At 37.3% G+C, this 24,327-nt stretch overlaps 1 protein-coding gene and 1 long non-coding RNA gene across 3 annotated transcripts in view; one reads left to right on the top strand and one right to left on the bottom strand.

Moving 5' to 3' along the window:
* SYNPO2 (synaptopodin 2) overlaps window positions 1–23,677 on the top strand; it is an 83,677-nt gene extending 60,000 nt beyond the window's left edge. Inside the window, exons 3-5 of one of the 2 annotated variants that reach the window (XM_015861848.2) lie at window positions 1,338–2,125; window positions 5,138–7,311; window positions 19,623–23,677. In XM_015861848.2, the coding sequence (XP_015717334.1) occupies window positions 1,338–2,125; window positions 5,138–7,311; window positions 19,623–20,186 (3,526 nt within the window). In that variant the 3' untranslated portion in view covers window positions 20,187–23,677. Of the gene's footprint in view, window positions 1–1,337; window positions 2,126–5,137; window positions 7,312–12,484; window positions 17,781–19,622 lie in introns of those variants that run through there. The other variant, XM_015861849.2, reaches the window with a different exon arrangement.
* LOC116653372 lies at window positions 4,237–19,623 on the bottom strand. Its single transcript, XR_004307041.1, has 2 exons — window positions 19,538–19,623; window positions 4,237–5,696 (listed from the first exon to the last, which is right to left on the bottom strand). It is a non-coding gene; the product is annotated as an uncharacterized LOC116653372 (long non-coding RNA).
* Window positions 23,678–24,327: the final 650 nt, after the last annotated feature.

Here is a 24,327-nt window from a genome sequence, read left to right as displayed (position 1 = left end):
ATATCCTACATGGAAATGTTTATGGATTTCTGTAATTTATCTGTACTTAAAAGCAGCGCAATTGATCATCCAAATAACATAATATGATGGAATCCAGCAACACTCACAAGGAGCTCCCTAAATCAAAATCTGTCTGACCTTTATGTAGCTCCATATGTGGTGTAATGGATGTTACGCATTTTGTGCTATTTGATGCAGATCAAGACTTCTACAAACAGTATGTCACATGGCCAAAAATGCAAGTGTTAGTGAAGTTTCTATATACTGACAGATTTGTTTCTTCTATTTCTTCTTCCAGCTTTTCTTTGTAGAGTGGTTCCAAAGTTTCAAAATAGTTGGGACTTGCTTTTAATTTCAGAAATCACTGTAATACTTGAGCTCAGTAAAGAATACTTTACCAAGGATACCTACTACCCCTCTCATTTGAAAATGTGCTTTGCTACCTTCTAGTCAACAGAATGCCTTAATAGCACGCTGCGATCTTGTTACACAGAGAAAGGTTTCTCCTTGAATTAATGAGTAGTCATTATGTCCCAGAGCATTGAAAGAGGAAGCTGGGAATCCTAAACTCAGTAAAACACCCAAGTCCAGGGGAATTAATAGTTCAGGAGAGTTACACTGAAGTATGTTGTAGACTTCATGAAGACATGGTAATATTTGACTATCAGGAATACTTTTTTTCTTTTAACTAGAAAATATTGTATGGCTTCACCAACCTTTCTTGTTGGACCACCAAAATAGGGCCAGAATGTTTTAATTATTCCATTGTATATTTGGATTATGATCCTCGCAGGAATTCTTTGAATGTGTATTTTAAGTATCCATTCCCTCCTCCCCCTCCACCTCCTCCCCCTTTCTCCTTCTTATTCTCATCCAGTATTTTATTCCTTAGAGAGTAAACTATTTGAAACAGCAACTGTGTGTGAGTATGGTGCCTAAAACAGCTGGGGTAGTGGCTGCAGTGCCAAAAATTAGGCACTCTTCTGGTGTCATGCAAAGTTAATTTTCTCATGCACATGTGAAATATGAAGACGCATTGTCCTAGAAGTCTCAGTGGAATCATTATAACAGAAATGTGTCTGAGAAAACACCCATTTCCCTCTTACTGAACTGTTAACTTGATGAACTTATGTTTTCGGACTTATGCATTTTGGGAAAATTCTTCTCCTGAAATGGACCTGCTAGCAGGTACAATAACTGAGGGGGAAAAATACTATACAGAAATTGTTTGGGTTTTTTTTTGTTTGTTTGTTTTTCATTTTTTTAAAAAATAGTGTTTACAATTACTGTACTTACAGTAGCTTAATTTCTTGAAATACTTGTTTATGTATGTGCAGATCCTCCAGTGGAATAAATGAAACTTTGAATGCTGAAAGAGAAAATGGAAAGCATGATAACATAAAAAATGAGGACTATAGGGAGAGCACTACACTGCAGATTAATACAGCCAAAGAGATACCCCATGGAGACTTATGCATCACAGAGATATACAGTGAGACTCACCAGGGAGCAGGAGAAAGCAACATACACTTTTCTGAAATGAAACAAGAGACTACAAAAATTCACAGAATTACTCCTAAAGTGATAGGCACCTCCAAAGCACTTGTGACTGATGAAGACAGAGGGAAGACAGAAGAAAGAAGGCCAGGCAATATGGTTGAGCTGCAGTTATCCCTCCCAAATGATGGTCACAAGAGCACCAATGCTGCTGCTGTGACTCTCTTAGGGGCAGAAAAATGCACCCCTTCAGGAAGAGGACCCAGTGTACAAGAAGATGGGACCAACCCTGTAATCGCAATCCCCCTGAGTGTGAAAGAGGGCAACGTCCAGTGGTCAAGCAAAGTAGTCCAGTTTTCTAGTAGCAAAGAGGTCAAGAGGATCCAAAGTGCAGCTCCAACTATCCCCAGGATTGAGGTGATCCTAGACTGTTCAGACAGGGAAAAAGAAGCACCCAAGTCTCTAGCTGAAAGGGGGTGTGTTGAATCTCAAGTGGAAGGAGGGCAGTCAGAAGCACCTCCTTCTCTCCCCTCCTTTGCAATCTCATCAGAAGGCACAGAGCAGGGAGAAGACAACCAGCACTCGGAAAGGGATCACAGACCTCTCAAGCACAGGGCAAGGCACGCAAGTAAGTACGTCCCATCTAATCATTTGCATTGCCTGAGTATATATTTTGTAACTTGAAACATCATCTCAGAATTTAGATTGCACTAGAAAAAGTAGTTAGAGCTTCTGCCTGCAGTTTTCTAACTTCCTCTGTCTTCTAAACAATTCTTGCTTTATATAATTTTTCAGGGTAATGCAATGCTCTTGGTAATGAGCCAGGAGTAAAGCCATGCCTTAACTGTGCTGAATAACTTGGTTTAGTAGACTTCCACTCTGAAATTATCTAATGACTTTGTCCCACTAAAAATACTTTTATCTCCAGAAAGGGCTGAAATCTGCTGGCTTTCTCATACACACCAAGAGGCAATCCATGGAATATTATCAAAGAAAAAAAAAAAAAAACCACACAAAAAAACAACAACAAAAAGAACTCACAACATACCAGGTTGCTTGCATATGTCTAAATAAATCCTGTGGATTTCTCTGTTTACAGCAAAAACATTATGCTGTCATTTGCATTATCTAAAATCAAAGCCACAGTGTTGCTCTTAAAAGCTAATAAAAAAGGCTATTAGCAAAGCTTGATGTTGCCTGCAGACGAGATTTTGACAGACACTAGCATGTGTATAACTGTTACATGATCCTTTCAGTTTTGTCAGTCTTCTCTAGACTGTAAAGTGAACTATTTCTTCTGACTCCCATACCCAGAGGTCATCTACAAAATCTGTCCAAGAAGTTTACATGAAAGCAAATTTGAAACTGAATCCAATGTCACTTGATTTGAGTGTAGATACATAAAATTAATTTATTGTTTTATTAATTTGAGACCTTGTTATTAGTGGGTTGTTTTTTTCCCAACCACGTTAAGAATCCTGACCAGGGATTTAGTAACAGTATGGCAAAGCTTCTTGAATGTGTGCAATGATATACTGTAGCAACAAACTATTTCATATGTAGTGTTGGAATTAGTCTGATAACCCTTTGCTAATTCCGCTGTAAGCATATTTTTAGCATGATAACCATTTGTATCTTATTTGCAAGTGGATTAAGCAGTTACTTATGCCTAAGTGTCTGTTTCCAATCCACATATTTTAACATTTTAAATAGACCATATAAGAAGAGTGCACATACTTAACATTTTGGCTGTGAAGTTAGAACCATCTGTGGGACTGTGCCTGTGTATCTTAGCGAATTGTACTGCCTTTCTAAAAAGGCAAGAGTATATAGAACAAACTAAATATTACATGACAAAGTCTTCCTTCATGTAGGATGTATATTTTGCCTTTTCCCATCCCAACTACAACAGCCTTAATTCTTTTTAACTTAGTGGCAGGCCATTATCTGTAGGAACTGATTTAATCTATCAAAATATTTTATTTTATTATTATTTTTAAAATGTGATTTACACGTTAGAACTATCCCATTGCTAAGCATAGAAGAATAATCTGCAAGCAGAAAATACCATGCATATAAGACATGGGTGTTTGTTTTTGTCAAATTAAAAGTTACAATGCAGCATTTCAGTCTAAATTACAAAGAATATTTATTACAGGTGCTTTAATTCCTTAACATAAATGTTACCTGTACATAGTAATTAGACTACATTTATCTGATTAATATTTCTTCTGGAAGCTTCTACCTCTATTGATTAAGTAACTATGCAGATGAAATGCAGAAAGATACACTAGCAAAATGAAAAGTTTCAATTTTTGCTTTCCACATTACTATGGGTACCTGTTGAATTCCCCTCCTAGATAAACACTCCCTACTGCTTATGCAAAAGCAGCTTATTTGAAAGCATGGAACTTAAATGCTGAAGGGTGACCCTATCTGTTTGCAGAGACACTCTAAAGGTACAGGCCATCATTTTGAAATTGTCTCCAGTAAACAATGTAAGAATTTGACTTGTCAAGGGACTGAGCCAAGGATTTGGTGATTTGAACCTCTCAAAACAAAATACTACAAATTGCTGGTAAAGGCACTGTGCTCTTTTTGCTTTTATAGCTTCTTGTGAGAACCACTGGTCTAGTCATGCTGTCATCTGGCATAATGGCAAAACTCCAAGTGTCTTTAATAGGAGAAGTATCAGGCTTCATCCTCTGACTTTCATTAATAGAAAATACATCACGGTGCTTTCTTTAACAAGTTTGCTTTATTTGTGCTAGCAGAAGATAATGCTTAACTGGTTTATTTTCACAAATCAGAGGCACACCTTTTCCTTTTGAAAATAACTGGAATGCAGCCATTGACCCAGGCAGAATTAGCTTTTTATTTTAAAATCAAGCTTTTTAAAAGAGAGAAGCTAGTGAGGTGGTCATGCTGATGTACAGTGCATCTATCACCTTCATAGCTGCAGATATTCCTGTTCCCCCCATGATTTGATGAAAACCAATACTTTATGCTTTAAGAAATATATATTATTTTGGTAGGAGCCTCCTCCATTAGGTTCTTAAATGTGTATTCATTCTTGCCACATTTTAAAAATAAATATCCTGGAGATGTTATATCCTGTACAATTTTGGATTATGTTTGCACTCCCACTGTCTTCGAGGGAGCTGAAAATTAATAATTTCTTTGTATATTTCCAGGGATATATACTTGCTTTTAAATAGCTAATACATACATATATAGATCTATATATATACCTATTTTTATCAACTACAAAGGTTTTATAGTGCAATAATGTCTTAAATGGTAGAAACTGCTACCGCTGTCAGACACAATGCACAGTTTTCAACACACCTTGAAAAAAAGACACACTCTTGAATTAAAGAAAGTGATGTAGCCTTTAAGCCTGTCTGGGTGTGGCTCTAAGGAAGGAATGCTGGGTATGGAATTTATACCACAGTTGTTATTGTGGGCAAAGCATATGCATAGCCACCCCTCCATGCACAAGAAAAGAAATGTTTTAATATCAGGGAGAGGGGCAGTATGTAAACTTCCCTATAGACAAATGCATAACTACTTGCTAATAAGCTCTATGTATTTTTGTGGGCTGCGTGCAATTAAATGTGCATGTTGATTCTTTCCACAGGACTCCGGCGAAGTGAGAGCCTGTCAGAGAAGCAGGTGAAAGAAGCCAAATCTAAATGTAAAAGTATTGCATTGCTGCTGACGGCAGCTCCCAACCCCAATTCCAAGGGGGTGTTGATGTTCAAGAAGCGTCGTCAAAGGGCGAGGAAATATACTTTAGTCAGCTACGGGACGGGGGAGCTCGAACGTGACGAAGACGAGGGTGAAGAAGGTGAAGTTGAAGAGGGGGACAAAGAAAATACTTTTGAAGTGAGTTTGCTTGCAACAAGTGAGTCAGAAATAGATGAAGATTTCTTCTCTGACCTTGACAACGACAAGAAGATTGTGACATTTGATTGGGACAGTGGTCTACTTGAGGTTGAAAAGAAGACAAAAAGTGGAGACGAGATGCAGACGCTTCCAGAGACGACAGGTAAAGGGGCCCTCATGTTTGCCAGGAGACGGCAGAGGATGGATCAGATTACAGCTGAGCAAGAGGAGATGAAGGCACGCACAGTGCATGCAGAGGAACAAAGGGAAGTCGCTGTGTCAGAGAACTTCCAGCAAGTAAGCTCTTCAGCCTATAAAACAAAAGAGGAAGAAATGTTAAGACAGCAACCCTGCATAAGCAAAAGCTATGCAGATGTGAGCCAGAATGATGGTAAAATTGTGCAACAAAATGGTTTTGGTTTAGCAGCAGACACAAACCTCGCTTTTCAGTCTTCTGAACATCAAAAAGCATCATCTTTGAACAGAACAGCTAAACCCTTCCCTTTTGGGGTTCAAAACCGAGCAGCCGCACCATTTTCGCCCACAAGAAATGTCACTAGTCCTCTTTCAGATTTACCAGCGCCTCCTCCCTACTGCTCTATCAGCCCACCACCAGAGGCTTTATATAGACCTTTATCAGCTCCTGCAGCAAGCAAAGCTGCACCAATTCTGTGGTCACACACAGAGCCAACCGAACGTATAGCATCCAGAGATGAGAGGATTGCAGTGCCAGCCAAAAGAACTGGGATACTGCAAGAGGCAAAGAGAAGGAGCACATCAAAGCCTATGTTCTCTTTCAAAGAAGCACCCAAAGTAAGTCCGAATCCTGCCCTGTTGTCCCTTGTACACAATGCAGAAGGTAAAAAGGGTTCTGGAGCTGGTTTTGAGTCAGGACCTGAAGAAGACTACCTCAGTTTGGGAGCAGAAGCTTGCAATTTCATGCAGGGTCAAGCATCTAAGCAAAAGGCCCCTCCTCCTATTGCTCCAAAGCCTTCACTCAAGGTCTCTCCTGCTGCTGGCACTCCAGTCTCACCAGTTTGGTCACCAGCTGTGGCTTCTAACAAAGCTCCTTCTTTCCCAGCTCCAGCCTCACCGCAGGCAGCATATCCTGCACCACTCAAATCCCCACAGTATCCTCATTCTCCCTCTGCCAATCCCCCTAATACTCTCAACCTATCTGGTCCTTTCAAAGGGCCTCAGGCAACCCTAGCGAGTCCAAACAACCCACCCAAGACACCAACCACACCAAGTGCTGGAGAAACAAAACCCTTTGAGATGCCACCAGAGATGAGGGGAAAAGGAGCCCAATTATTTGCCAGAAGGCATTCTCGAATGGAGAAGTATGTGGTTGATTCAGAGACTGTGCAAGCAAACATGGCACGAGCCTCATCTCCAACTCCATCTTTACCAGCTTCTTGGAAATATTCATCTAATGTCCGAGCACCTCCGCCTGTTGCTTATAATCCCATACACAGTCCATCTTATCCTCCTGGTGCTACCAAGCCTTTCCCTAAGTCCACTGCTGCTACTAAAAATACCAAAAGAAAACCTAAGAAAGGTCTCAACACTTTGGATATTATGAAACACCAACCTTACCAACTTGATGCATCATTATTTACTTTTCAACCTCCTAGTGGTAAGGAAAGCTTTTCTATTAAGCAGATACCAAAGTTGCCCACTTCAAAGCAAGCTACATCCTTACGACTCCCTGGTCCTGGATCTCCTACAAACGCCCGGGCATCTTCAGTGTACTCTGTCCCAGCCTACAGTTCACAACCATCGTTCCAATCAAATGCCTCCAACCCAGTAAATGAATCATATGCACCAACAGCCTATTCTGCATTTTCTAAGCCAGAATCCACTACAACTTTGTTTACTGCTCCGAGGCCAAAATTTTCAGCAAAGAAAGCTGGCGTCATTGCACAGGTGTGGAAGCCATCTGTTATTGAAGAGTAAACATTATAGCTAAAACTTAGTGTCCACCTTGCTTGCAGTGCATTATTATTTGCAGTAGTAACTGGGCACATAAAGAGTGTCAAGAGTATTCCTTAGCATACGTAATATCTTCAGATGTATCACCTCAAATCTGGGTCCAAAATACTTGAACTTTTTTAAGGAATCAAAATAGATACAAATTTTAGCATATCTATGCACATAAAATCCTGCAATAAATAGACACCACTGTGCTAAGTAAGCAGGACACTAGGTTTTTGCTTCCAGTTGACTACAAAAGAAACAACAGTAAGCAGTACTCCTGGTTTATCAAACTAATAGATAAGAACTTTCTATCCCCCACCCCAGTGATGTCCATATGACCTAGGGATTTGAGGACTTCTTTTTTTTTTAAGTGCCTTATTAAATGCTATTAATAGTAACATGTATTACTAACATACATAGTCTAAAATAGGAAAAGTATTAGAGTCCGACTGATCACTAGCAGAAAACAGCAGGATATACCTTTGGGTATGCACAGAGTTCCACTGACTTCAGTCAGAATCTGTCTTGGCTCAAAGGTCCTTCCATAGTAATCTGATCAATCGGTCAGGGGCTTAGTTTGCAAGTTATGTGGATCAGCTGTGATCCAAAATCATGAATTGCCTCTGTGATTTCACAGAGAATGTGCTATAAGAAATGCAAGAGTATTCTGCAGAAGACTAATTTAAAGTAGATGGAATGACAGCTGGGAAAAATTGTGAAACATTTCCCATTTTGGGGAAATTTGACATCCTAAGTGCAGACATGTATTTGGCCAAAAGTTTGCCTAGAATCCAGAAGGTAACTAAATCAAAAATATTGATTTAGAGAGGTGAGATGGGTTTTGGGGTTTTGCAGCTGCAATGTAATGCAATAGTTTCTTGTGAAATCATAGTGACTGAGAGCTGAAGGGATATGTATAATTGAGAGTCTTGCAACCAGAGTAGTGTATGTCTCTAAAATCAGCATTTAATATTAAATCATAAATATTACCTTGTCTTCCTATCGGTCTCACACACATTTTCTTAATTTCACTTTTGGCTATACAGTCCTTTTTCCCACTCTGAATCTTTTTACTCTGGTCTTACACTTTCACCTTTTACTTGTATTGAGTATAAGGATTGAAATACTGCTACAGTAGAAAAATAAGAGGTCGTAGTCTTGAAACTTACTGTATAATACTGCAAAAAATACACAGTCTTCTGGAGATCCACGGGCTATATTTGAACAGTTTAGCATGCTGTTCTGTAAGGACACTTGTTTATATCCATAGAGCTAGTTGTGAAACATTGCTAAGGTGATCAAAATCCATCCCAAGTGAAACACTGAAGATTAAAACACTGAAATGTGAATAAAGGTGGCAGAGTCTGTTGGTATATTTATTTAAGCTCCCATCCAGATAGCTACAGACACAAATACAGATTTTTATATCGTAATGGTGCATACACTTTTATTATAACTATCTATTTAGATGAAGAAGGTAGAAGGTGTTCCTCAGTATGAACAAAATCACCCACATTTGTTCTCATGATGGTAACTGAAACTGCAATAAAGTCTGAAAAGAATAATTTCATTGTAAATATAGAATGCCAATTGGAATCAAGTCAATTGAAATCACTCCTTTTAATTTTGGACCTTCAAAATTCCACTCCCACTTCTGGACTGGAATACTAACTGCATTAAAAGAAAATGACCAAGTGATCCACATCCCTCTTAAAATTCAGAACAATGATGGGAAATTTTGAGAAAAACAGTTTGGAAAACTCAACTAAGAATTACACTGCATTTTCCAGGAAATAGAGTAGCAATATTTTAATCCTCTGGAGATCTCCCTTCTATTTTCCACTGCCAGTATCTGTATTTTTCTTCCATCATTAAACTTGACCCTTTCTTCTCAGCCTGCTTGGGTTTCCTTTCTTTTTTTCTTTATTCCACTTATATATACAGATGGACGTTATTTTCTATGCAATTCTGTTTCTATGCAATTCTTGCCCTTTCCCCACTTCCCCTTCTTCCTTCCTCCCTTCTTTTCTCCTCCTTCCTTCCCTTCCCATTCATTTTCTCAGTCTCCTCTTTTCCTTCTTTTCCACCTCCCTTGCAATAAAGATACCCTGTCAGAGGTAACAGATGTGTTACTGGAGAGCTACACAGAAATCTAACTCCTTTTAGACAACCTCGTGTTGCCTTATATGTTTTTACTTATTCTGCTCCTTGAACTTATAACTGTAAATTACAGCCACACTTCTGTACTTGTTCACTGTATCACCACACAAGTGTTTCCCTAATGAGGAGATTTTTAGTGGTTTTATACTTTCGCCACAGTTTTGAAGTTGATGAACATGTCTACTAATGTTATACAGAATCTTACACAGAATGGTGACCAGGTGACATCAAATTCAGGCCAGTAACTTGTGGAGATTGTCACCATCTCCAGAGCATCCCATGTGAAATATCTGAATTACTGATATCTAATTTCCTGCATATATATGCTTGCATGTCATACAACTTTCCAAGTAAGAAATAATAAGCAGTATTATTCTAATTATAAGCACGGGAAAAAGGTGGAGCTGACCAAAGAAAATCAGCTTTCCAGAAAGACAAAAGTCAAGTTAATGGGAATGTGAGGAGAGCCGTGATTAAACAAAGCATGTCAGTTTCCTAAATCATCTGTCTAGAACTGAATTCACCTGGAGGACAGAAATGTGTAATTATCAGCATTTAAAATATTGATGTATCACTTTCATTTTCAGCAGAACCCAAAATTTCAGTTAGGATACTGTGTAAATTATTTTTACTTTTACAGCTATATGCTAGAAGTCAGCTTCTGTGGTAGCTGTATAAAATACAGCCATTAGCCTACTTTCTCTTTACTTTGGCCAGACAGAGAGGAAATTAATATATGCTAACTATTTGGCTATTGATTAGATTTGGATTTTTTTGCTGTTGTTCAACAGCAAAACAAGTATTTCACATGGCCAATAGCAACGAAAGAAGAACTTTTAAAATCATCACTATGTTAAAAGCAAAAGCCACGGTAACAAAAGTGTTCTTAACTCGGTTAAGATCTTTTGAAAATGCCAATCGAACACTGAGTCTGAATTCAGTTTTATACACATACACTATTCTACATGCATAGTGCTTGGATCCAGCTTGGCTTCAAGGCTTTTACCCATCAGGTAAGTCTGTGATTCTTACTAATATTTCAGTCCTACTTACGTTAACAGTTTTACATGAAGTGTAATCTCTCAAGACACAGATTAAAATTAGAGGAAAGCTGAGCCGTTCATTGCCACGAGTCCAAATTGAGAGCTAAAGATAACATCAAGCATAATTGAAATGAACTATTTGCAGAGTGGAATCATTTGAAATTTCTCCATAAAAGAGAAAGCAATTATTATTACTTTTTCCCCCCAAAAATCTATTAGAATTATCTTAATGCAATATGATAAATTTCCAAGATGCAATTGTTGTGCTTAATATACGTGCATATTTACCAGTGAATTTTTGGCCACTCCTAATAATATCACTTCTAATACACTCACATTAAAAGATCTCTTTAATTTGTTTATGTTGTTTTTACCACATTTAATTATAGTCCATACAAGAGGTATTATAATGTACCAGATTGGATCTCATGTTTTCAGATAGCCTTTCCTTGAAAACAGGTATTTTAATGAATGGTTTATATTCTTCCAGTTTCAGAATCAGTTTCAGACATCTTTATAAAACCTGAATTTAACAGTTTTGTTATGGAGATGAGTGGCTTTTAGACAAGAAGTTATATTTTTGTTACAAAATTTAATTACTGAAAAATAGAACTGGCAAGCTTCTCTTCCTTTCTCTAGAGCACTACTTATTATTAAGTTCCTGATCAGCAAAAGATCTATGAAACTATGAAACAAACAGAAAGATGTCTAAAGATTTATTTATTTATTTATTCTGCAGGGACATTTACAGAGTAATCAATGCCACCTTTTACAAGTACACCATAAACTTTTACTTTCTGCTCTCTAGTGGAAGAAGTCATTTAGTCACTGCCCGAAGATGTGACAACATCCAGTGACGAGCTGCCTGGTATCAAAGGCTCCTGGCCTATGGACTGGGACTTTATAAAACACTCATATTAAGATCTGTATTAAGGAATGCCCATTTCTCTTCTAGATGTGCAGGCAAACTGGCCATTGCCATTACAATATCAACAACCAAAAGGTTTCAGTTCATTTTTGTCTGAAGTCATTGCAATAGGCAATTACCTAAAAAACACCTGCTTTATTCAAGAATAAAATTCCTGAGACATTCAAGAGCACTGTTAGTATTCACCCAAAAATGAATGTTCAGAATTCAGTTTTTGTATTTCAAGAAATACAAAGAGGCTGAGGCATCTCCAGGCTACAAGAATTAGGAAGTGAAGGGCTGGTACATGTTTCTTATAAGTAAGTTGCTGCTAAGGGACAGAGCAGAGGAAAAAGAATCTAGAATTGGAGATGTGCAGTGGGGAGGAAACACCAGAACAAAAGCAGAGGTTTAGTTCTGTGTTCTATCAGAGGTTCATGACATACTGAGGGAATAAAAGAAGAAAATAATTAAGAAGGGCTTAAGTCTACACTGAGATGGCTGACTATTTTCTAGGTGCTTCTTGGATGACAGAGTGCTCATATGATTGGGCATGTTTTTTTTTCCCTCTATTTACAAATAGAGATTGTGAAAGAATGGAAATGCAGCAAACCCAGCAGAAAGAGAAAAGTGAGCTTCTTAAAAAAAATAACACTATCAAAAGAGTATTTGCACTGAGCGGCAATATATGTGTAAACATATTATCCTAGATAGCTCCTATACACAACAGTATTCAAAAATGCTAAAGTGAACTCTGATAAAAGAGTAAAGTGTCCTTCAGCAAGCAGAAGCAAATATAAAGAGAACTTGATGCAAGATGATTCAGGAGGAGCAATGTTTACCAAGTATCCAGGACAGCACACCAGCAAGGGACCAGCTTTACCATGTGACAGGCTGCTCCAGCATCTCCATGGGAAATTGTTTGTATACCATGAAGTAGGGAAATATCAGTGAAACAACAGCAATCTTTGCATCTAACAATTTGCAAAATCTTTCTCCTCTCTTTTTCCAGGATCCTCATCCAGATTTCCTAGCTTGCAGAATGCAAAGCGATTGGTTGTAAAAAGAGCCACTTTTCCAGTATTACCCTTTTCAAAATATAACAGTTCAACTTTGTCTGAAGTTAAATGCCCAGGATTCCACTCACCGTTTTGTGAGTTCAGCATGGCAAGTGCAAACGTTAATTACACAGCTTCACACAATGCTATTTTAAAATGAATCTACTCCGTTTGAACAAGAAATGTTATACAGAGAAGAAATTTGTTGACGAGATATTAAAAAAAGAAATATGTGGATTCAGAATGTTTGAAGTTACTGCTGGTAGAAGTGTTCCTTGGGAAAATATGTGAGCCTGATATTTACTTGGTGCCACCTTCACAAGTTCATAGTACCCATGACAAGAACCGTTCTTTACCAGGCTTTGTGAGCAGCTGATTCAGTGTATCAGGACAATGTGTTTTCAAACAAGAATCTCTGATTCTTTCCTATGGTTTGAGACAGACATCTTGAAAAATTAATTCCAGACAACTGAAAGATACATTGCTACAAAAGTAACACATCATCACCTGCCACTGTTTTTCTCATAGCATATCCAACTTAATTTAGGGCAGATAACAGTACTGCTCACCTGATGAACAGCCCTTCACTAATTTGTATTGGCCTCGTCCTGTACTCATTATTCCTGACATACTGTACTCTCTTCAAAGTATGCTTTTCACGCTGAATGACTTATTTCCTCAAGGCTTTTTTTGTTAGTATTCAGTTGATTCAGAAGCTGTAATCTGTTTTCCCACTACTGTACAAATGAGTAAGTGAAGATGGAGGCATTGATATGAGGATACTCCATAGCCTTAGCTTCCCAGTTCAAGACTCTTACTGTCTTCAAAGTCCAATAGGATGTGAACTAGCCACTGTATGAAAGTATGGCTCTCCTTAACAACAGTCTGTGAATGTTCAGATGACAGTTCTCCTGGTGGAACTACAGAAAAGAGAATCCTCAGTGACCAGCCAGTGAAAATATCTTTCACACAATATACTCTTTTGTTATATAATCATACAGTTTGCTAAAAGAAATGCTAAAACTGCACTGGATGGGGCAGCAGTGCTAAAATTTAATAAAAATATGTATGCACTGGACAATTACGTTTACATTTTATAGCTTTTGAATACTTACTTTCTATATTTAATTCCATTGCTTCAAGGTAACTTTGTGTGTTTAAGACCCAAGGGGATTTTTTTAGAGCAAACCAAAGCTCAAAAATACTATCGTATAGATCAGTGTTACCAGCAGGGTCCTCCAGCATGGCTTGGACCACCTACTGCCATCATACTATTTAAATAACTGGCAGCAACCGCTTGTTGACATCTGGCTGTGAACCTGCACCACGAGGATGGCACACTTTCCAGTGGGGCTTTTAAGTTTTTTTCTGGTATCAGTGAGATCAAGGAAGGGCACAATCCATCCCTCTGGGGAAGAAATTACTCTGGAGTTGTGAAGGAAAGCACACAGCAGTTATCACAGATTCTTTCCCCAGGTGTACCTTCATGGTCCTATTGCATCATACTATTTTTAATTTGCTTGGCCTCCTCCTTGTAGCCTAATTGCAAGCAAAACATGCCAATTTTCTATTCCTTAAGATTCTCATCAAAGCCTATGAAACTTGGCCATCAATACCTAGCCTCATCATTCTTCAACCCAGTCCTAAATACAGTTTTTCCTTCTGCATCAAGTATTACCACCTTGTAGTTCCATTTTGGCCAGTCTTTCCTCAGTCCTTCACTTGCTGGTTCCTTCCTCTCTGCTGAAATTCTTCTTGTCCCAGTGTATTTAGTTCAGATGTTTTCCCTTTCAAAGATGTTTTGGCCCAACAGGAGGTATTGAACTATGAACAGTGACTGTGCAGAGCCTTGTGTTCACACCAGTGTTGTGAAGATGCACAGGTTTGCATTATATGTCTACACACACATCTTTTTTTGTGAATGAAAACACAGCTGCACAACAAGTGCCAAAGCTATGATACACCTCAGTGACTTCTCCAGCCTGTGGAGATATACCTAGCCTGCAGTTCTGACAGGTAGAAAGCGCAGGACTCTGCAGGAACTGGGGAACAGATAAGGTGTTCCTATTGAGCCTCACATTCCTGCTAAACCTATATTGCTTAAAATTACCAGATTGCCTTCACATAAATAGGCAAGTATTAGAACAGATGTGAGACAGTTCAGATTCAAAGATGAGTCTCAAACCAGTTCTAAAGCATAAAGCAGTACTACTTCTCAAGGAAAAGGAATTTTTTGGCATCTTTAGGCTTTTGGTGTTTTTGTGGTGTTTTTTTTTTCCTTACTCTCAGCTCTTTGAAGTGGTTGAGCCATGTGAGTTCACTTGTTTAAAATGCAACTCAGGGAGCTGAATCATTTGAGATGAAATAAACTAATCGCAAGACTGAGGATTTTGGTTTGCAGGATTTGATAAGAAAATTATATGGATCTGGATAAATTATCATTTCATTTGGAAACATTCAGAAACAACATTGCCACCATCTCCAAGAAGTAAATTAATTTAGTACTTACTTGATTTCACTTTAGAAAAAAATATCAGTAACCTTCCCTTAACATCAAACTCTTTTGTTGTCCATAAAAAACAGAAATGCCAGAAACTAAGACCAACTTTGCACTTGTATTCAAACTTTTACTCATAAGGAAGCAAGGCTTCACGCTCCAAGACCTTCTTTGAAATTGTATATTTAAGTCCAGAAGAGGGCAGCAAATGTTCTTCCTTAGGAGAGCTAAACTATGTATTCCAAGACCCAAAGACCAAAATGCTGCATTCCAATTTTATTAGGTTCATTTTGCCTACTACAAATTACTTCCAGCATTTTTGGTTTTATTCCTTATTTAATTATTTATTTGTAGTTATACTGTAAAATAATCATAGCATTTACTGCAAAGCTGGCAGACTTTCAGAAAAGTTTTTTTCATTATACAAAGTTTAAATTGCAAGTGGTTTCAGAAGAAGAAAAAGCCAAAATAAGCTTAGCAATGTCCTCCTTCTATATGTAGGTCAAATTTAAAATCTGAAATGCTTGTTTTCTGTTTAAAAAAAAATAAATTGGAAAGCATGAAAGAATTGGAACATAGTATACATATATAAAAGTCAGGTATTATTTATTTCATCCTACCATCTTCTCAATGGTCTGTTCCCTAACCGCAGTAGCCATTACAGGGCAATAAAACGCAGAGTTTTACAAATGTAACCCTCAACTTTTATAAAGACAGAGTCATACTTTGCAACAGCCCAATTGTTTTAACCACTTCCTTTTCCTTTGTTCCCTTTTAGTGTAAGCATTAACCAGATACTAAGGTTAGCTAAGATTTGAACCTGCTTAAGCCTCATGATTAAAATGAAAAGAATACAAATGTCTTATGATTGACTTAGGTTTCTAAATCATTATTACATTTATTTTAGTGGTAGTTATTAATACACAACTCTAACAATGCTTACAATAAATGCATCCTTCACTCACCAGTTTATAAACATCTTGCAGTTTTTTAAATCAGCATTAGCTTGAATCTGTTCACATGGACACCTGGGCAGATAGCAGCTCTTGCTGGTGTTCTATGGCTGCAATGGGCAGTTCTGAACTGCCTTTCCTTTTATGGACATCTAGGAATCATTTTCCCTTTAACAGCTACAGTAGAAAAAGCTTTGCCTTTTCTCAGAAGGGACAATATAAAAATACAAATTAATCACTGTATGGCATTCCCTTTTACTTTGTAGCCTAACTACTCCTTGTGTTCTGCTACAGTATTATTCTTAATGTTTTTTCAAAAAGAGTGCAGTAATAGTGTGTGATAATTTAATAATTCTGTTATCACATCACATTTCCTTCCCTTCTCTTTTGATTGTGAGTAGATCTCTACTCCTCTGTTTATATTTTACAGCGATGGGATAGAAATCTTTCTCCATTTGCACTTTATATTTCCCTCTGTCTCATTTATGATCAAAGGTTTACACATTCTTTTTAGTGGATGCATGTCAAATGATCTATTTTAACATATTAAAAAGGAAGGGAAAATAATTGACAGCATCACCGTGCTTGCCCACTGCTGTCCAGTACAGGGGTGATGAATTTTGCTGATTAAATGTAGCCTTGATTTCACAGTTTGTTAGAAATCAGTTTATGAATATCAAATGCGGGTCTGCTATGAGTTCAGAGATTTTCAAACCTAGATTTTCAGTCTAGGAACTTAACCAATAAGAAGAAGTAAAGGCAATATTAATAATATCTCAGTTCTTTCATTTGAGACACATTGGTATTGAAGGAAAATCTTGCTTTTCTACAATAACTTTAAGGTGTGGGAAAATGTGGAGATATATATTCTCAAGCCAAAGATTATTCAGTTTCAGAATAAAGTTGGAGTAGGTAGATATAGACAAATATCAGGCTAAATAAATTGTATTGACTAACTCATGCTGAGGGTTTTTCTAGGAATTCATTTAGCTCTGCTGTGTCAGTTCCCTTTCTTTGCCTTTTATGATAACTAAGAATTCCTACAACACTTTCCAGCATCCCAGAACATTATCTTATTTTCTGTTACTGATCTTGATTATCTGACAAATCTGATGCAGTAGCAACTAGTATATAGGTATTTATACAAGTGGTAACTTGTGCTAAGAAACTCCAGAACTCACCACATTGTGAACATTTAATTCTGTCCATACTGTATCCCTGCTTTTACAAGCTTCTACCATTGTAAAATAGTAGAATGGCCTGTTTCACCTGATGAAATACAGAAATACTTTTCCTAACGCACAATTCTCTAATCAAAGTGCCAAGAAAAATTAGTTCCTGCTTTTACTACTGATAGTTAGGCCTAAAAGACACCTCTGCCACTTGATGAAAACCCGAAGTTTTCTCTAAACACGATAGACTAAACAAAGCATTTCATCTGACTTGTCTTGAAATGTCAGTGACATTCAGTGATAACAGTTCTGGCAATGTCATCATTTTCCTCTGCATCTCTGGAATGCCATGAAGTACTTCTGGCAGGGCTTGGAATCTCCGTTAGAAGGTTTTCCTATTAGCACAGTCCACAGTCTAGAACCATTCAGAGAGCAGTTATCACAAGTTGGCTAACTAGAAGAACCTGTTTGATCAACTTATCCCTCAGTGCAATCCTATCTTCTTAGCTGTGGCTCAGGTTATTACATTACTTTCTAATAGAAACTATATCTCACTTCATATGCTTATTTTGATTTCATACCATAAAAATATTGTTACTGATAATTTAAATAAAATGCACTAATTAGACATGCTGAAGAAGCTGTTTTCTGTAGATTCAGAAGGAAAGTATCCAGACAGGCCTATTGGGAACTCCCTGCCACTAGTTGGTTTCAAGCATGATCTCTTACCCAGACTCTTATTTTCTATGGAATTATGAATTCCTCTTCTTAGGTGAAAATCTGGAGAAAGATTAACTCATTCTTGATATCACTAAATCTACGTTAAAAAAAAAAAAAAAAAAAAAAAAAAAAGTTCTGCATAATCTTTCATTCACGCACCTTCCAAATATTTTTGCTTTTCACAAGCTGCCAGATTGCAGTCTGCTGACAGGACCTGTATGTGGTGATCTGATAAACCACATCTTTATTGCTTGATCATGTCGTGATTTAAGGAAAGACGTAAAAAAATAACTGTGCTTATTTGCAAAAAAATAAATATTTTTTTTTAAATGTAGAACTGAAAGAAAATTGACCAGAAGTATGTGGTGGTAGGATTAGTAATATTAGGGAATTTCCTCTCTGGGACTACAAACTGGAAACAGCTGGTTGTGGCTAAGTGGTGAAAAGATAGTCCTATTGTAAAGCATTAGTTGTGAATCTTGTGAAAGCTATCATTACATGACTTCTTTGTGTCACAACACACTTTAAACAGATTCAACTGAGCACTACCAAAATGACTGAAAATAATGCAATTAGTAGTTTCTGTCTCGCTCTCCATCTCTCATTTACATGTGGAGTTGAGGTCATTTAATTTAATAAGTGTGTCAAGACCTTTTGATGGAAAAGTCTGTAAACAGAAAGTTTCTACGTGAACCTTTGCTGGACAAGCTTTTCTTCATATGATCAGATACTCACTGGCAACTGGATCTTGTTCTCAGTACTGAAAGTTCTGGAAGCTAATTAGGAAAATTAACATAGGTCAATGTTATTAAAATGAAATTTTAGTACAGCCTTTGGCAACAGAATTTCATACAGGATTTCAGAGTTAGAGGCATTTAAACCTCAGGATATGAATCAGTGGGTGTAAATCAATTACTTGAGAAACTATGTGCATGAACACTACTTGATAAGAACAATGTGATTTTTCTAATACAAAGAACATATGTGGTTAAGGGAAAAGGCTCTAGCTGTTACATATGCCAAATGAAGACTGTTGTGGGCAGAACCTTCCCACAGAGTTTCTGTTTCAAAGTGCTGCATTACTAAGAAGATTAGGATTTGTCAAATATGAATGGATTGCTCCCATAAATGGGTCAGAATGTTCTGAAATTTTGAGGGCATTGCTTTCTAAAGAAGCCAGGTTAAGTAGCATCCTGTAAAGGTATTATGGAAATTACTGTATTAACATTTTTAATTTTATGTGTACATTTTTGACCCATTCTCATTCAGAGCAATTTCAGAGTCAGAAATGCCTTTCTTTAAAGGAGATTGTCAAAGATATGCTCTTAGACAGATATCCTGGACAGAACCCATAAGCAAGTAAATTAGACCATGCCCGAATGTAAACACACAGAGAACTGTTGCAACATGACTTCCTTTTGCACTATTAGAAATCATAGCTTTTTTCAGAACAAGACATACTAGCTAAGTAGTGGAGATAAAGTAAACCTGAACTGTTACCTTTTCAGTAACAGAAGCTTGCCTTTGGTTTATTTACTTTCCTCAGAAACTCAATTTGCTCTTTCTTCCTGATTCTTTGCCTCCTTTTTCATACCTCATCTCTTTCCATTAAATTAAAATATTAAAAGTAGATATAAAACAGGATTGCTAGGATGTTGTGCTTACAGAGTTTGTTGTTCCAATGAAGAAAAGTAGCTTCTGCTCATCTTGTTTAATGACTTCATCCATATTTGGTATTTTGTTTTCCTAGGAAAGAAGCAGCGGACGTTCATTATCACTTCCTGGGAAACCTTCATTCATTTCTCGAGCCACATCTCCCATTTCTCCACTTATATTTCAGCCTGCCCCTGACTACTTCAGCAAGCCAGACACAGCAGCTGACAAGCCTAGCAAGAGACTGACTCCCTGGGAAGCAGCAGCAAAATCTCCTCTTGGCCTAGTGGATGAAGCTTTTGGGCCACAAAATATGCAGGAATCCATTGCTGCTAATGTAGTATCAGCTGCACACAGGAAAACACTTCCTGAGCCGCCAGATGAATGGAAACAAAAAGTTTCTTATGAGCCTCCACTCCCAAGTCCTAGCCTAGCCTTATTAGGAGGGAAGCAATCGGGTGTTACATCAGCCCGAAAAAGCTCCCTGTCTCTGTCAAATGCCACCACACAGGCTGGCTCCCAGCAGCAGTATGCTTACTGCAGTCAACGGTCCCAAACAGATCCTGATATAATGTCCATGGATTCCAGGTCTGACTATGGCTTGTCAACAGCTGATTCAAACTTCAATCCACAGCCAAGGGGGTGGAGGCGTCCAACATGAACAGAAGAAGGGCCTGGCATATTTTCCCTTCTTCCAACTCTACAAGTCTTAGGCTTGAGTTGGAGAAGGAAAGTTTCTTGCTGGCCTCGCCATCTCTGAACTAAAGAAATGAGGAGGCAAAACTGAATGGAGCACAGTTTTCACATGACTTCAGGGCTAGCAGCTGCTAGAATAGACTCAGTTTTACACCTAACCTAAGATAGGTCTGTTTGTAAAAGGTTAAAATTAAATATTTCTTAGGGGTGGGATGGGAAGGAAGGTGGGACAACCAGTGTCCTCATTATAAAAATCCAGAAAGGTGTTAGATGGAGACTGTACAAGCATTTACAGTTAAGTTAATGTGGTAAAGAAAAACGAAATTAAAACAAGGGCATTTTAAAGGCAAGAAGTATTTTACAGGATCTCGCAGGTTTTCTGGATGTGTTAGACACTCAAGTTCTAGGTTACCAGATAGAACCAGCCTTGAGAAAGTTCCAGTGAAAACTGAAGACTGAGGAACATTACATTGGTCCTAAGTTTTCTTTACTTCATTTTAGAAAAGAGCTATTAAAGTAAATCAGTGAAAAGTTGCACTCTGGTAGCATTTAAATTACATCTGTGTTCATGGTACCTGAATTTCTACAACATGTAGACATATGATAGTTTTACACACTCATACATTTCAGATTGCTTTCACGACATTTCATTGCTTTCAATGAATTTTTACATGTTGTAATTAATTGAGCAATCTGAATACATCAAGAAGAAAGGTGTTAATAACAGAGACCAGTACCATGATACTTGAACAAACCACAAAAGGGATGAAGAAAGTGTTTTGATTGTATTTAAACTGGATAGCAAGGCAATTTTGTAATAAACTCAAGTGAGAGTCTGGAACAGCATTTACTCCTCTGTGAAATGCACTACTCACTGAACGTTTACTGTTACAGCATCTAATAGTCTGACTGGCTGGGCAGTTATTCTTAGTATCTAGGTAGCTCAATGTTTAGAAGGCTTTTGATTTGTATTCTCAGTTGTTCAGAAGACATTAAGTTGATTGTGAACATGGAGTTGGCAAATATAAGTTGTTCATCAAGCACAATACCTGCTCTGTGTAGAAGGTGGTTTGTGAAAGGGGGTTTATGATAAGTGTTACAATGGTGTGAGTCTAGTATGAGTAGCAAATATTTAGACAGTTGGTTACAGTTAAGCTATCTTGATGGATCTGAAGAGATGGCAAATAATTGTTGCTAATGATAAATACCTTGCATTTACAGCTTATTTAAACAATAGCCTTGTGTCTAAAAATATATGCATTGCAAGCTTATTGGGTAGTTTAGACGTTGTTAAGGCATTAAATGAATACTCCAAGCTTTACAAAGCTCTCTGCATCCTCCTCATTTCTGGGGGGCATTCTCCAAGGATCTGTTGGGGGCAGCCAATTACAGCTACAGCAGAAACACTGTTAGCCATCCCTACTTTCAATAATGTTGTCAGCTCTGTGTAAAGAGGTTAAATTAGAAAGAACTGAAACAGAGACATAAGAAATAACATACTATGAAACATTCCCATCTGCAGTCTTCCATTATAGAAATTATAAGATATAACTGGTATAAAGAAAAGAAAAAAAGTAAAGTTCATTTGAGCTGAAACTTCCTGTAGGAGCAACTAACTGCAAGAAAAAACAAAACACCTTTAAGGAGTTTAAGTTGGCAGTAATTCTCTAGTCAAACATAAGATTCCTTGAAATCAGCTGATCCTTTTGACCAATCAGGAAATGAACACATGGAAGCTGTAAATCTTTAAATTTGGGTCATACTGCTATAGCATCTTACAAATTTATTTCATAACTTATGAATATGTAAAATATTACATGAACAAGGCTGCCACAGTATGTCTGAAAATGAACTTTGCACCTGAGAGTCATACCCTTACATAATCAGATTAAATTCTCCTGCCAACATAAAACAAACAAACAAAAAGCCCACATTATTCTCTGTAGTGCTCCATAATATCCTTTGGCATCACCGCTGGGAATATTGCTACTGAAACCAATGGGACTGTGGTAGTTCCATTAACCATAAGAGTGTGTGTTTGGAACCAGGCCTATTTCCCTAGAAATATACATAATTTTTCACCTGATTACAGCATAATTGATATTTAGCAGTTATAAATCATTCAGTTCTTAGGCATTCAATAAATGTTAGTGTACATGTATTTTACAGGGGGACTGCCTTCTGAAAATGATTTAATGCTTACGTATTTTGCTGAACTGTGGTATGTATTATAATAATAAAAATGATTCCCTGTATCCAAGACAAGCTCAGATTTTTGTTTGAAACGGCATCCTTTACACTGCTGAACTAGAAACTAGATTAATGGGTTTGCAGTAAGACATTTGTACCAAATGCCATTACTTTAATTCTCAGAATCAAGTGTGTGTATCTTTTGAATTCTCACTGAAAATAATGCTATGAATTTTAAGGTCACGTGTGGAAGAAGGAATTGTGTGCTTAGGGAGGGAAACGTCTGCTTAATTTTTGGTACATGCAATTCAAAAATGTCAACAATATTTCTGAATTTTTATATTTCAAAAAGGTTGTGAAACAGAATTATATTATGAGTTTATTATTTACATATTAATTTAATGTTGTGATCACATGGCAGTATAGGAAATCTTACTTCAGGATAAAGTTTCACAAAAAACACCCAAGTAGGCACCAAGCACTTAAGAACAGCAGAATAAAAGCTTCAGACAATCACTGACTTTCTTTCAATGTCCCAAGAAAAAAAGAAAACATAACATGACAGTTTTCTTCTACTGATAGGAAACGATTCATCAGTAAGTACTCCTATGAACGTGAGAATTAAAGGTGCTGAGTTTCCTATGAATTTGTATTTTATCATAGATTAACTTGGGTGTATAACATCATCTTCTGTGGATTTTTCTTACCCACTGCTGAGTATTTGCTAGTTCTCCTTCCCATATGGACTCTCTCATGTCTAATAAGGGATAAGCTCATCCTATAGCATTTCTCTCAATAGCAACATTGATAAAGCGTATACATGCTCCACTGCGGTGTCTATTTTTAATAAGTCCATGGGAAATTGATTATTTTTGAGGTCTATTCCACTGTCACATGGAAAGAAACAAACATTTTAAATATTATTATTGAGAAGACAGACACGCATGGAAGCATGCAGACAGATCATGTAGCCTCATTTACAAAGGAAATAAGGCTAAAACCAGATTGAGACAATGAAGCAATGGAAGCAGCAGGCCCAGGCTATAAATTGAAATGGTAATGCATACACAGCTTTATGAATAACCATTGAGCATTGATCACTCTCTGTTGTTCACCCTATTCCTCCACTAGAGCAAAGCATCTTTCTATCACAAATATTTGTAACTGTGTGAGTTCTGAATATACTAACACAAGTATTTCTTACATTTGTTTTTGAATGCACAGATCTGTTCAATAAATGGGGAAAAATTATCTTGATATCTTAAATGTGGTTCTTCTGTTCACTCTCCATTGACTTTGTTATCATGGAAAGGATTTGAATACACAATATAACTAAAAATTTAGTTTCTTCAGTTACACTGGATGATGGCAATCACAGTTCTTGTTCATGATTTGTTTTCATTTATGTTCCCTTTAACACAACCAAGTATCTATTCACATTGCATTTCTGCTCAGCCACAAAAGACCGCATTATCTTTATAAAAGGCTTTTCATTATAAAAGGCTTTCTGTTCACTGCAAAAGACACTTTATTTGAGAATGTACGCCAGAGATGTAAATTGTATCATTTAATAAAGTGATCTGACTAATCAGATGAGAAACACAATTTCGCTTTCTCTAAATTCTTGTCTGCTTGTTTTGAATAATCTGAACCCAAGTAAAGCCTAATCTCTCTCTCTTTTTTTTTTCCCCTGTACTATTTTTAGTGACTGCCTGTCAGTGACCTTGGGCTGATATGAGCTTCTAAAGCTTAAACCAAGATCAGGTCAAATGGCAGCATATCAATTCAGCAGAATTTCATTTTCATACAAATAAGCAGAGAAAGGCAACAGAGTGAAGCACAGTCTACCAAGGTAAAATAATGTGGTCAGAACTTTTGTCATTTGAATATTTTCATTCCCTCTGTAAAAACTTGCA

The sequence above is a fragment of the Coturnix japonica genome, chromosome 4 (assembly GCF_001577835.2).
Source record: "Coturnix japonica isolate 7356 chromosome 4, Coturnix japonica 2.1, whole genome shotgun sequence".
Lineage (NCBI taxonomy): Eukaryota > Metazoa > Chordata > Aves > Galliformes > Phasianidae > Coturnix > Coturnix japonica.
Note: the sequence above shows the minus strand (reverse complement) of the source record. Positions and strands in the feature narration are given on the sequence as shown.